Source organism: Harpegnathos saltator, unplaced genomic scaffold (genome assembly GCF_003227715.2).
Source record: "Harpegnathos saltator strain DR-91 unplaced genomic scaffold, Hsal_v8.6 scaffold4, whole genome shotgun sequence".
Classification (NCBI taxonomy): Eukaryota; Metazoa; Arthropoda; class Insecta; order Hymenoptera; family Formicidae; genus Harpegnathos; species Harpegnathos saltator.
Genome location: NW_020230205.1, coordinates 555,019 through 568,977, shown reverse-complemented (window position 1 = coordinate 568,977; position 13,959 = coordinate 555,019). Strand labels below are relative to the sequence as shown.

General features: G+C 40.7%; 2 protein-coding genes across 4 annotated transcripts; both read right to left on the bottom strand.

The window, feature by feature from the left end:
• Nucleotides 1-1,621: 1,621 nt before the first annotated feature.
• On the bottom strand, nucleotides 1,622-8,401 carry SRPK (SR splicing factor protein kinase). Of its 3 annotated transcripts, none has more exons than XM_025301046.1 (6): nucleotides 8,160-8,401; nucleotides 6,864-8,058; nucleotides 5,925-6,138; nucleotides 5,533-5,848; nucleotides 4,303-5,260; nucleotides 1,622-3,957 (listed from the first exon to the last, which is right to left on the bottom strand). In XM_025301046.1, the coding sequence occupies exons 2-6, from the start codon at nucleotides 7,076-7,078 to the stop codon at nucleotides 3,666-3,668; spliced, it is 1,995 nt and encodes a 664-aa protein (XP_025156831.1). In that variant the 5' UTR covers nucleotides 7,079-8,058; nucleotides 8,160-8,401; the 3' UTR covers nucleotides 1,622-3,665. The 3 variants fall into 3 exon arrangements, with proteins under 3 accessions (XP_025156831.1, XP_011148446.1, XP_025156832.1); XM_011150144.3 differs by having other exon boundaries at nucleotides 4,303-4,597; nucleotides 4,682-5,260; nucleotides 6,864-8,398; XM_025301047.1 differs by having other exon boundaries at nucleotides 4,303-4,597; nucleotides 4,682-5,260; nucleotides 5,533-5,617; nucleotides 6,864-8,398.
• A 984-nt stretch (nucleotides 8,402-9,385) lies between these two features.
• On the bottom strand, nucleotides 9,386-13,075 carry LOC105188581 (ataxin-3). The gene is made up of 6 exons (XM_011150127.3): nucleotides 12,853-13,075; nucleotides 11,841-11,962; nucleotides 11,596-11,760; nucleotides 10,830-10,966; nucleotides 10,424-10,578; nucleotides 9,386-10,355 (listed from the first exon to the last, which is right to left on the bottom strand). Exons 2-6 carry the CDS (start codon nucleotides 11,862-11,864, stop codon nucleotides 9,709-9,711), a joined length of 1,128 nt encoding a protein of 375 aa, XP_011148429.1. The 5' UTR covers nucleotides 11,865-11,962; nucleotides 12,853-13,075; the 3' UTR covers nucleotides 9,386-9,708.
• Between the last annotated feature and the right edge of the window lie 884 nt (nucleotides 13,076-13,959).

The window sequence follows — 13,959 nt, the reverse complement described above, 5'->3', positions numbered from 1 at the left end:
TGTGTGTGTGTTTATATGTGTACAGAGCGCTAGAGATATATTAATATGTATATATATATATATATATATGTATAGTACATATATTAATACGAAATATATCGTTATCTATATGGTCACAGTATGAACGATCTTTAGGGACGACGGAGTCGTACGGTCGCTGAAATCCGCAGATGCCGACGCGACATATTTGAGCTTTGATCTAACAACAATCGGTGCGATCTCGATGCCTAAGCTAAGCTCGCTTGTCCAACAGAATCATGAATTCCAGCGCGCAAATCTGATCCGCGTTAACGATCGTCAACCTCTACTCATCTTCCTCGTCAACGCGCTTCGGCCGGCGCCTCTTGGTAAACCCCTAATTAACGGTGATCTTGTTGAGTTCATGGAGATGCATTTCGACATTGCAAATACGCTCTAAGATATCCTCTATCGTTATCTACGACACGCAACGTACGTCCTTTTCGGCTTTCGAGGCAATTGCCTTGAGAAACGACGTCGAGACAAATCGCGAGCGGTAATATCTTTTCCTTTCGTCAAGACTTTAATTTCATCATTGGGTATCAATTTAGTTGTACTTTAGTTTTACTTATGACTACAGGCTTCTTTCTCACGGCGTCTACAGCGTCGATAATTGAGTCCGCCGAGATAATTATTTCGATTCTCACTCTCGATCGTCCGATCCTTAACGACACGAGCAGATCCACGGGATTTAGATCTCTATAGTTCCTCGAGAGACACTCTCTACACGAGTTTCTAATTAATCTTACAAGCGACATTATGAGCTGAAGGATCAAGCGAAAGTGACCGAGCAAAGGTTCGATTGGTTTGATCAGCGGCGTCTTTTCTATTACAAGTAACGAGAAACATTAACAGGCTATCGAATCGATCTCGCTGCCCTTCTCCCGAAGCAACGGATTTCATTGGCCGTAGTTCATTTCGTGAAGCAATATTGCATATTATCCGCTAAAACTTTTTTAGCTACATACTGTACAGATTCGTCACGATTGCCGTCGTCGGAGACATCAAAAAATTTACAAAACAGTCACGCGTAATTGCAAGGGAGAAACGCAGGGGTAGATAATTGTTACAAATAAAAATGCGCCGGGTCCACATTGCCGGAATAAAGTCGCATACAGACGCATCGTCTCTGTGCCCGATATATTAATCATAGCGCAGATAGAAGAGGCACTTTTTTATCAAATTTCTCACGTATCGTCGTATTGCTTTTTTTTTCTCATCGTTTAGCAAAGTTCAGGATAGCCGATATCCCCTTTTTTAGTTCGCCAATCATCAAAAATCGACTTCTACCGCGTCAAAAGTCCGCCGGGTCTCACGCGCGGCAGACTCGCGGATGAGGATCGTCCCGAGAGAGAATAGTTTTTCATTCGCAAACTAATTCTGCTTGGATGTTGTGAACAGCGTCCGCGAATACAAATGGAAATTAACACAAACAGATTCCGTGAGATGCGTCCAATTTAATAAATTAAAAGTTGTACCGTGAACATATCGTGTGTGTGTGTGTGTGTGTATGTGTTCGAATATCTGCGTAAGTAAACAAAGACATCGCTGGTTTAATAAATGATCGAAAATAAAATAAATTAAAAAAAAAAAATGCAAGATGTTAAAATAGACCATAACGCTGTATATTTCACGAGAGTATTTTTCTTCCTATATTCGGAAAGACGATATCGCAGCAAGAATGATAAAACATTCGTACATCGTGATGGTTCCCCACGTACACACGCATCTCTACAGTTCGATTGTTCGAAAAACATTTTTGTCACTTTTCTGTCGTTTTTCTCTTTTCTTGCGGAACGACCTTAAAATTGGCAGGCGAAGCGAAACAGAACATTCTGTAGGAAGCATAAGTCGAGCTTATCGTCGGTATGCACGACGTAGCCGAAAGTCCGGTGGAACGTAGTGCTTCGCTTTCTTCCGTTTTACGAAATAGAAGACAATTATTTATCGGCAGAGAGCTCAGTAGTCAGTCGGTGTGTGAAGTAAACGGATTCGCACGAAACACAACGTTACTCACGTACTACGATTCTGTTTTCCTTCGTTTTTCTTTTCGTTCGTGTGTTCACCGAAATCTTAGATTCGCGGCTTAGATATTCTTCTCCTTCCACGCAATTGTACATTATATATATACAGCGTGTGTTTACGTCAGTAATATAAACGAGTTTATAACAAAAGGAAAAAGGATGTTCATTACCGTACCGATATCGCGGGACATGACGGAACGAGATACAATAAATTGCATGATAATCGCATATAATGATCTTGGCATTATCGCCAAATATATATATAATGTATGTGTGTGTGCGCGCGCACATGGATTTCTCTTATACTGTATATACGCAATTGTAAAGTGCGCAGCCTTATCGCCGTTCGCTGCAAATAAAATTTAATTGTCTACCTAATATGCAAATTGGAAAAATTACTTTACAATTTCGTATTAGCTAAATGGCATGTGAATGTGTCGTCAATGCACACTGTACACGCGTACTGTCTTATCCCAATTACCGTTCACGTTGTGTGATTGTATATACCAAGAATCTAGCGACCGACTCTCTCTCAATTTATCTACGATATACAAGTTCATCTATTTCGATTGACACGCGAATACGGCGAATCTCACATCACGTATACGCGTTCGAGAATATTTCTGAACGGCTCGCATAGACTGAGGTAGACGTAAAATATTAATTAAGTAGCTTTTCTCTCTCTCTCTCTCTCTCTCTCTCTCTCTCTCTCTCTCTCTCTCTCTCTCTCTCTTGCAATTACTCGACAAGTTTGTTGGCAAGAATTTACAGCGACCGACATGAGCAATACATGAGAGTGTACACACGGATAACAGAGTTCAGACGAACAGTTTAATTTTAAACCAAACCACATTACCGAGCCCGCCAGTATCGTCACAGCGCATTACGAGTAGGTCTCACGACTCTTGGGATATTCGTAGCTAAATTAAACAACGATTACGAGGGATGCAACACACGGATGTGTAAAATAACAAAAGTACTATGAAATTCTTTAATTTAAGTCTCTCATCTCTAATAAAAAATATGATTTAACAAGTGTACATCACACTACACACGAAGGTCAGCTGATGTCTTGAGAGTGTTGCATTAGGAAGCGCGCACACACGGCCGTTATGGAAATCAGCGGAATGTAGCAAGATCATCTTGTCGTACAATTTTCGGATTTTGCGACACTTCGCTCGTCGCGCTCGAGAATATTTCCCCGGGACGACTTCCGTGATATTGTCAAATCACCATTTGTAAAGAGTATAACAATCTTTCTGGTTTTTTTTGGTTTACGCAACATTCCTTCCGCGCACAAAGACGTCCTCGCAATGATTAGTATGATAACGTATGTTAAAATTCATTCCCGTACATTTCTGGTCTCGTGGTCTGTTGATGTGTGTGTACGCGCATGTGTGTCTATATGTGTGTGCGCGCTCTCGAAATTCGAACCACTGCTACTCTCGTACGTAAATTGGGTGGCGGAAATTACAATTCGACGCGGGTGTAATGACCCGCTGACACCTGCAGCTTTTCGGCTTTCTATCACACTCTCGATTTATGATTGCAATCTGGGCGTTATGACCGGGATGAGAGTCGAGAGGGATTACGGATTACAGAAACGATAAAAAAAAAACGCGATCACTTTTTGATTTGCAGCCACGGATGCTTCAGGCACTCGGCTGCGGTAGCTCGCATGAGCGGATTGAACTCGAGCATCGGTGTTAGGAACTCTGCGAACTCGCGCGCTTCGCTCGGCGTCCATTCGTACTTTTCTGTCAGCACTTCATACAGACCCCATGGCTTCAACACGGTGATATGCTTCAATTCGCCCTTTTTGTTGAAATATATCTTTGAATTCTTACCCGCGAGCGCGATGCGTCTCGGTATTTCTCCCAATAACTCGATAATGTGAGCCAAATGATCTTCATCTCTGAAATTTTAACGGGAATAAATTCTCGATACTTGAAATAGCATCGCTATTCAGGGAAAACGACCGGGATAAGTAGCAAAAGCTGGTTTCGATTGATCCAAAGAAACTTAAATAAATCAACTTGTCATACTAGAAGTAAAGCAATATGAAGAAACGATGCTAATTATTTTTAGATTATTGAAAGGATTCGTAAGCGTCGAATAACTGAAACTTCAACATATTTATTGGATTTATGCTAAAGTTATAATTTATCAAACAAAACTTTTATTCTTACATTTGTTCCGTTTTTCTACTTGCGCTAGTCTACGCTAATGGTAATCAGAGTGAAGTAAATGTAATAGTCACCTGCAGTAATCCTTGCCACTGTGCGGTTCAAACAGGTAATCTCCAGTCGCCAATTCGAACGCCATGCAAGCGGTGGACCATATATCCGCGGAAGTGTCGTATCCGGATCCCAATAGGACTTCCAACGACCTGTACTGACGAGTTTGAATATCGTCTGTAAACTTTTTATGAACCCAGCACGCGTTGCCGAGATCCGCTATCTTCACGTCGACCTCGCACTCCACTATAGCCGGATTCAGGGGCGCGACAGATGCCCGTTTCAGTTGTTTACTCTCCGGTGGATTTAAATTGCGACCTGCAAGCAAAACAATGAATAACGGAACGAGAAACGGACATAGCCTTCGTCGCCTTCTACTTCTCACGGAGATCATCATTCTACCTTCACTACACTCGTCGGTATCCTCGGTATCGGGTGGTAGCACACCTTCGCCGCAGCTTTTCTCCACGCTGCAGAGAGTCACATTCTCCATCTTCTCGGATTGTTCGGATGACAAAGTTCGTATTTTCTCGCCGCCTGCTAAACCATCCACTCCGTTCATGTGCACAGAGGTCGCGGACGGCTCCGAGGTGTCGGGCGAGCCTTTACTCTCCGTATTCTCCTCTAAGCTCTCTGTATTGAAGTCTTGATCTAGACTATTCGTCTCGACCTCGCCGTTCTCTCGCGTGCTATTTGCGAGCTTATTTTGTTCCTCCAACTCCTCGATCTGCTCCATTTGCTTCCTTAAGAGTTCGTTCTGACGTTTTGCCTTCTTTTTCAACTTCTTCTTTTTGTTTTTAGACATTTTAGAATTTGGAGTAGGTTCCTGAAATTCCTTTGGTGCGGTAGATATCAAGGACACTGGCAACTTTGCTCCCATAGAATGTAGTTCCGTTGCTTCGCAAGCTAATTTTCGAATGTAAATTTCGTCGACGCACACAAGAACATTTTCGGGTTTAATGTCTGTATGAATAATTTTACCTGCAAGAAAATTCGATGTATTAAATAATCGTAGATTTTTGCGGATCGCAATTGTCATGTCTACGGCATATTTTCTCAATTTAACATTCTGTATGTATGTATATATAAATGTTCATATTATTACATATAAATTATACATGTATATAGATTATATTATGCATATAATATATGCAGTTATATTTTCTATTGCATTCTACTATGTTGCTGCATCGGTACTAAACATCTAAATATATGAGTTTTACAAATATCAATGATTTAAACAATCGTCTTACATTTATTATGAAGATAGTCGAGGCCCTCAAGGACCTGTTTGATGATGCGCTTAACGTTATTTCTTGGAATTCCTCTGTAGTTCGACTTGATAATCAATTTAAGAAGATTATGTCCGAGCACTTCAAATACCATGCAAACATGCAGACCATTAATGCCGCTGATCTTGAAGTCATTGAGCAACTGGACGGTCTTACTGCGCTTAGGATCGGTAGGATCCGTATCACGCACATCTTTTAATAACTTAATTTCATCCAATGCAGTCTCAGTGAAATGGGCTGCGGATTTCACAACTTTAAGCGCCACAAAGCGTTTATCCTGCAGAATATTTTCAAGACAGCCCATATTTATAAATACAAGAGAAGATAGTTGACATATTATGAGGATGTCATACCTGTAAATCCCAGCAGAGCCATACAGTGGAGAAGTGACCCCAGCCGAGCTTACGAGTGACATGATACCGATTTAAAAAAAGATCTCCTATTTTCACGGGATGATACCCGCCTTTACAGTAGTCACTGCTATCCTCCTGTTCCTCATCCTCACTACTAAACACCTCGTCGTCATCCTCTATCGTCTCATTGCTGGAACTGTGACATTGTTCCAATCTACAACAAATATATTCATGAATCTACAATATATATTTATCACAATTTATAAAATATTCAATATTGAATACATCTCAATAGCCAAACTTTAGTCTTATAAAAAAAAAATTAGCTAGATGTTGTTCTAAAAATTAACTGCCATTAGTTGAGTGGTTTGAGAATTTAGTTCTCACGCAGATCTTTCTTTCACATTGAATTTAAAAATTATAACTTAAAACAAATAGGTACTTTGATACTTTTGCAAAGGAAACATCAGTTTAAGACGTATCACCGAATCAACAGATCAAAAGAAATACGGTATATCCTACGTCTCATATATCATTTTCAGCTACTACATATATAATCTGATCTTGATCAAAGCCTACAAACAATGGCAAGAAAATAGAATCAAGGTGCAAACTGTCCCAAGCACAACGCGACTAGTTTAGTAAGACTAGATTAGTAAGTCAATTCGCGAGATCGACAATCTGACAGCCGATCGGCCAAAAGCTTCAGCCAGACCTGCTTGACGTTATCACGTAAACTTGTAACCCCGTATACCATGTGATTCTCGCATTGATAGGAAGTGTGACAACGGACGACGACAAGCGCGTAACGTGAAATTGTAGTATCATACAATCATCGTGTAATCGTACATAACGCTACAGAGCTACACGATGTGTGCGACGTAACATGCAGGTCTGGATGCACACCTTCGGCCGATTGGCTCCCAAATCGCGATTTACCTGTTCCCGTGGTCATTGGAATAAGAGCGTTGCGCCGTGGCGCCTTCCGAATATCCAGCGGCAGTGGCTGCCACCTGGCCGCGCGGCCCCTTGGAGGGCTGCGCGTCCTGTTCGCCCTGAGAATTGGTCTTGCCTTTGCGCTTGCTGGGCTTGTGTCGCTTCTTCTTCGCCTTGATCGCCAGCACTCGCCTGTTCACATCTATCTTGGCGCTCATTGCAAATAACCGAGCCCCGCTTCGAGCCGCGACCACACACGCGCGACCTATACTTCCGCCCGTTCCGGCCGCTCCTCTCGTGTTCCTCAATATAACGCGATTACACTCGTACTCGATTGCGATGCGATTCGATTCGACTCGACTCGACCCGACGCAGCTTAGTTCGTCCCGGTTCGTCCCGTAGCCTCACACGCGCGGCTGCTGTGAGCGGAGATGGCTTTTCTCTCTCTCGCACGATACATGAACGCACGCACGCGCGCGCGCGCACGACACAGCACGACACATTCACACTACACACACACACAATACTCTCTCTCTCTATCTCTCTCTTGCACTCTTTCTCCCTCTCAGGGTCTCTCTTTTCCCCTCTCTTTCTCTATTTTATTATCATCACTGCATCTCTCGCACCGCACGTTATGCTCGGCGATTGTTTGAGTATGGCCGTCACCATACATTCGTCCATACGCCCATACATCCCATGTATATGTAATCGCTCGCTCGCTCGCTCGCTCGCTCGCTTGCACGCACGTACGCACGCACGCACGCACGCACGTATGTCTCTCTCCGTAACTTGTCGAGCAGGTGTCGTCTTCACTGGCAGGTTGTCGACGCCGTATAAAATTGAGACTCTTGCGCACTGTACTCCACCGTTACCAACATTGTCACCACCATCGTCATCATCGTCGTCATTGTCATCGTCATCGTTGTCGTCGTCGCTGTCGCTATCACTAACACTAGCGCTAGCGTTACCGCTACCGCTGCCTCGCCACCACTGTCGCGTGACAGCTCGCTCACTCGTTCGTTTGCCCAGCGTTATATTGTTACGTCGTGTACGCAAATACCTCCCCTTTGCCGCGCTATATGATTTCTCACTTGGCTTCTGCGATGTGCTACAATTTCCCGTCACCTTTTACCGATCATCCTCGGATATCACGTATCCGCTTCTTCTCGCGCCGTAGTAGTATAGTAGACTGGTATCTCTAATATCGAGGATCTTGGATAAATCTTTGTTACTGTTGTTTGTTTGATAATACGGATAATAGGGATAATACGTCAGTGACGTATCAGATTGTTGTCTCACCTCGTTGGATCTCCCGTTCCTTCTGTTTAATAATAAAGGAACGATGGCATTACCTAAATGATACGCGCCGTCATAGATATTGCGCTTTTTCGATAATTTCGAATTGAACCTGAGACTGACTGACTGACACACACACACACCACACACACATCCACACGCACGGTATCGTGTCACGGTCCAAAATACTTTTGGCCGACTATTTGGTAGCTCGGTTCAATCATGCGAGATTAAACATAAGGTTAAGAAAAGGAAAAAAATATTAGTTATATAATCAATAAATTTAATATGTCACATTAAGTTAATTAATAAATATTCTGGATTTCTTTTTAGTCAACAATCATGACGCACAGATACCTAAGATTCGATGCGTTCGATCCGGTAGAAGCTAACTTCATATCAGATACCTGCTTGGATAGAATAGCACATAAGAGAGAATACACTTTTTCTCCGACTGCGCAGGTCAGATGCGCAACTATCTCTATGTGCCCGGACCAATGACACATCTACATAAATTAAATATTTCACTTGTGGCAGTTTCGTTCGTCTTCTTCATTCCATCTCATAGTATGGAACCGTTGCTTTGTATATGATTATATTTATAATTGCACCGTTAAGATAAACAAGATATATAAAAATTAATTAGACCAACGCATCACACACTTGATCGTGTTTAAATAAAGTATAATGGCAAACAACTTTTAATACCTCTGTCACTTTTTAGTCTGCGAACGATTAGTACAACAAAGTTAGGAAAGAGAAGGAGACACGAATAGAGAAGGAGACATGAATAATAGCTCCCCTCAGTCTCAAGGAATCAGAAATATATCTTTAGTCTATCTCATTCTCGAAGATGTCTCTTATCATTATAACATTAGTATACAAAGTGACATTACTGCCAGACTTAACTACTCAACCATATAATTTACAATGCAGCGATCAGGTTCAGTTTTAGTAATAGCAGAATTTGTGCTACAGACTTCCATGTACTAGACCATTAACATTTATAAAGCTCATGAGATGTGATGTAAGGTACAGATATTATGACGAGAGATGATTGCAGCTGTATCTCAGAGAAGCAAAACAATTATTTAATGCAGTCACAGATGAGCTTGCATTTTGATTATTTTTGTCACCGATACTACAAAATAAAGGTCATTGTTCTTATATAAATAACTTTTTTTTTATTTTATCGGTGTTTGAAGCACTTTCAAATGCAACATCCTATATATTGTAGTCTTCTTTCTTGGCCTCCCAAAATACAGTGGTATTCTGGCATTGAACTTATATAGATCAGATAGATAGAAATTGGAAGTAAGTCCTAATACATACTCGTAAGTCTTAATCGGATATTCCACTATTATTTCATTAAAATAGAGTAGCATGTATAAGAATCTTGTATTTATATCACGTAATTGTTGTAGTTTACTGTAATAAAGTATGGAATCAAGTATATGTGAAATGATCCTGCTAAGTTTCTCAAGTATTGCTGTTAGTGGTCTAGTACAGTATATGGAGGTCTGCCATTTGTGTAAGCAATTTGTGCTTATTGTTAGGTGTTTAAATTCGCGGGGGGCTCGCCGTTCGATGCCCTGTTTGTATACATGCTAAAGTGATTCAACCGACGCCATCGTAGATCCTCCGGATCAGGTGTCGGTGGGGCGGTCACGCACTCCAGGCTCAATTGTAGCGCCTTTCTAAGTTCATCTTCTTCGTCCACATCATCCACAGAGTTCGTTAAATGCGTCAACATCTTACCATCAGTAAGATCCAACCTTAATTTTAGAGTTTTGTCCGTATCATTCATGGGATCTTGCAAACTCAACTCCACAGCCTTTGCTAACTGCGAATTATCGTCATCTTCGTCATCCGTCGCTTCCTCCTCCTCCTCTTCCGCCAGGCTCTCGACTCTTATGGGAACTATCCTTTCGTGAAATTCTGTGGGCATTTCAGGTTGCTGCGAAAACAAGGAGCTTCTAGTTGTGCAAGATGACTGTGGAATCTCAATTTCGCTCATTGCGAGCGCAGCTTTCATAATGTCATCTTCAGCCTTGGTACCTAAGCGATAACCTTTAGGTGTGGTTTTTGATTCTGATTTTTCATCACTTCTTTGCGTCGTCGCTACTATGGGATTTTTCAGAAGTACATCCTCAGCAGGACATTGTGGAAAGGTACCATTAACAATAAAGATAGAATAACCTGTAAGAAAAGGGCATTTAATGCAATATTTTTATCTTTATTAATTTCACCTGTCATTTCATACTTACCTTCTTGAATCAATTGAGCTAGATACATTGCAAGATAAGTATTTGATATAAGTTGTGGACCATTGAGCATTGAATTTAGATTAAACCATTGATTTCCGATTTTTCGTATTGTAAACCAATGTCCTCTATAATTACAGATATATGCTTTCATCCGCCTGAAAATTAAATCAATTTATACATCATCTTGTTAAAGCATGATAAGCAAAACTATTTATCTAGTATCTTTAAACGTATAAACATTATTAATGATATCAATCTACATAATTGCTTATGTTATTACTATAATTATTCTACAAAATATGAGGTCTTTAAAGAGAATGCTTTGTTGCAAGTGCAATAGAACAAAATATTAAAAAAAAAAACTCAAATACAGTCTTCGATTAAAACGAATTAACAAATAACCTACGAAGGATCATGCTGTGCCAGTAAAGCTGTTGGTTCCGTGCTGTTATATGGAATCAGTTCTAAACCCCAAACTTTCAAAGCACTGCTAATAACTTGAACTGAAAAGTATCCACTGTCATCCATGTTTCCCGATGGTTGCTAAACATAAGAAGCATTTTGCTGTAGTTATAAACTTACTCGAATAATTATGAAGGAACAGTTCCTTTATACAAAAATATCTATAAGTAAATATAAATTACCTTGTATGCCATATATGCTATAATTTATACATAATACATAATACATGTATATGTTCACATGTTAATATATTAATATAAATCTACATATAACCTTTGTATATATAAAAATCACCTTGTACAATTGTGATCACACAATATGCTACATAATTTTTTAATCTTGCGAAACTTAACTATATACATATAATTTCAACATTCAATATTTGTACAAGCATTAAAATAAATATTATTAAGCTTTATTAAATTCGATCCTGACTTGTTTCCTTCATAATTATTCATATTAGCTTCGCTCTTGGCTAAGGTAATGACAAGACTAAATATTCTGGAACATCTATATCAAGAAAATATCAGAGAAGAAGCAATGTTTTTAGCGTAACATATATTACATTGTGCAAATGGTATTTTGATAATTTATTGCAATATGTGTGTGCGTGTGTGCGCGCGGCGCGCGCGCGCGTATGTGTGTGTGTGTGTGTGTGTGCGTGTGGTACCTGTGAAAATTGAAAGCTTCAAATGCAAGATGATGTTTACCTCCAGGAAGAGTTTGTAATCCTCGCTGTCGACGCCCGATTCAGCCATCCTTATCCTCTCTTCTTCGTCCATCTGGTGTCCAAAATTTGCCAAATCTACGGCATTAAAATACGGGCCTTGCAGAAGCGCATTCAGACAATGTTGTGCACATAGGTATCCTTCTTGCTGCAAAGTATTGACGAGATGTTTGGCGCGATCCTTCTTTAAAAGGGACGTCGACTTAACGTGGCTGTGCATACACTTACCTTCTCGTGAAATATACTCTCCATTTCACAATCCGCTGAACGAAACAGCTTACGCAAGATACGTGCGCATCAGGTGCGCGATAATAACTGTAGCGTATCTCCAATTATTTCAGCCAATTTCGCTGCACAAACGTCATCCGTAAAAATATTTTTTTTATTATAACCATAAACAAGTAACAATTGTGTTGCGCCCACAGAATCATGAAAATACAGACATAACTGTAGTTAAGTTACTATTGCACATGTACATGAACGCGACATCGTCGAAGAATATAGTTTGCATTACGTACGTCCATTACAGTGCATTTCACGAACACATCGCGGTAAATTTTAAAATCTACTTTTTTTTCTAAGGACTTTAGAACTAGTGCAATAAATTGGAACGAAGCAGATGTATTTTCTCTAATTCTAACTTATTACACTGTGCATTACGTTTGCATTAGTTCATAAGTTCGGAAAAGAAAAAAAAAACAGATCTCTATCCCTAAACTATGCTGAAAAATTCTATAAATCGTTATGGAGAATTTACATTGCATTTATTTCGATGTACAACAAATTTGTTCTTTTTTTAGGAACTTCTTGAACTTGATGCATATTGGTGTGCAATAAGTTAAACCCACGATACACGATGCGTGTTTTATGAATTCTATAATAGAAAAAAAAGAACATATTTTATGTGACGGTAAGAGGGTGAACGAAACGATCGGTAAAAATGCTAATTGATGCGTATAAGGATGACCTTGCTTGTACGCTAATTCAGCTAGCATGAAATCATAATAAGGAAAATAACACCGGCCCTATCTTCGAAAACCAGCATGCTAGCACGTATGACAACACACAGCATCAATGTACGGCAGTTGAAGAAATTCTTCGAAGAAATCTGTTCCTTTTTAGTTGAATTAGTGCTGTACCAAAATTTCCTTTCTTTTCTTTTCTTGCACAATTTTATATATATTTATTTCACTCCAACAGCAAAAAAGTATAACCTGTAATTCAATTAAAAAGAACAAACCTTAAGATCCAGCTATGAATAACGATCCATAAGCATTTGTGTTGCTTGGTATGCGGATAATTGACAGGTGATCCGATTCACTCTGTACCTGACGTCGTTATAAATCGAACGACTCAATTATGTTGCGAACCGGATTTTAAAGTGCCAGTGCGCTGCTTGCATTTAGTAGTTCCCCTGTGGTGTGTGTGGTGTGTTATGTGGGCGCGCGCGTGTGGTGTATATGGGGTGTGTGTGTGTGTGTGTGTGTGTGTGTTGTGTGTGTGCAACGCTGAATGTTGACATTCAACATGGCGGCATGTCGTCAGTGCTGTGCTGTGTCGTGGTGAGTCTTGAAAAATCTTTTAATCGCTGTATAATTGCGAGCCTTGTGTAAGGAAGCGCATTACCCGAATCGGCGCGATCCCGTACCGACGAGCGTGCAAACGTTTGACGGATTCGGAAGCGCGGACGCGATAAATAACTCGCAGCACCGCGGGATGAGATAAGAGGCGCTCCACGACCTCATAAAAAAATCAGAACCTCGTAACCGCGGCGAGCGCACATGATAATACAACTTGACCGTTGCTCCTCCAGCCGAAACGGGAGAGAGATCCTAGAAATGACCGGATCCGAGCACGCTCGATCGTCGTCCGTGCGCGACCCACCATTATTGAGTCCGTTGCGCGTATCAGCGCGATCGCCGCTACCCCCCTTTTCGAAATCTCCGAATACTCGGCGTAATCAGATCCGGTAATAATCAGTGATGGTTCGAGATTGCAGCGCGACTCCGAGGCTCGTGATCATGATTCACGATCATATCCAGAAAATGCTGCGGCAATGTGGAACGTCGCGTTGCACACAATTTTCAGCGATCATGTGGGCAACACATAACGACGTTAACTCGCGGTGTACGTTTCACAATATACCGAGTTAATGTCAAGTTGTCAGTTGGGAAGGAGCGCGTTTCTCTCACATTGTAGAACACTATAAATAAGCGTGTAATTATTTAGCTTCAGACACTCTTTTCTTCCGAAAAATATTCATTACACTTATCTTCTGCGAAAATAACGTAACTTATGCACATATATATTGCAGTAATCTGGATTTAAAATTCACATGCCATGATGA

Excerpts from the sequence above, each read along its gene's own strand:
- SRPK (XM_025301046.1), bottom strand. The coding sequence starts at position 7,078 with ATGAGCGCCAAGATAGATGTGAACAGGCGAGTGCTGGCGATCAAGGCG. Across the intron at positions 6,139-6,863 it reads TCCAATGACCACGGGAACAG|ATTGGAACAATGTCACAGTT; the intron begins GTAAATCGCGAT and ends TATTTGTTGTAG. Across the intron at positions 5,261-5,532 it reads CGACTATCTTCATAATAAAT|GTAAAATTATTCATACAGAC; the intron begins GTAAGACGATTG and ends ATTTTCTTGCAG.
- LOC105188581 (XM_011150127.3), bottom strand. The coding sequence starts at position 11,864 with ATGGAGAGTATATTTCACGAGAAG. Across the intron at positions 11,761-11,840 it reads AGAGTATATTTCACGAGAAG|CAAGAAGGATACCTATGTGC; the intron begins GTAAGTGTATGC and ends AATACTTTGCAG. Across the intron at positions 10,579-10,829 it reads CTGGCACAGCATGATCCTTC|GCGGATGAAAGCATATATCT; the intron begins GTAGGTTATTTG and ends TTTAATTTTCAG.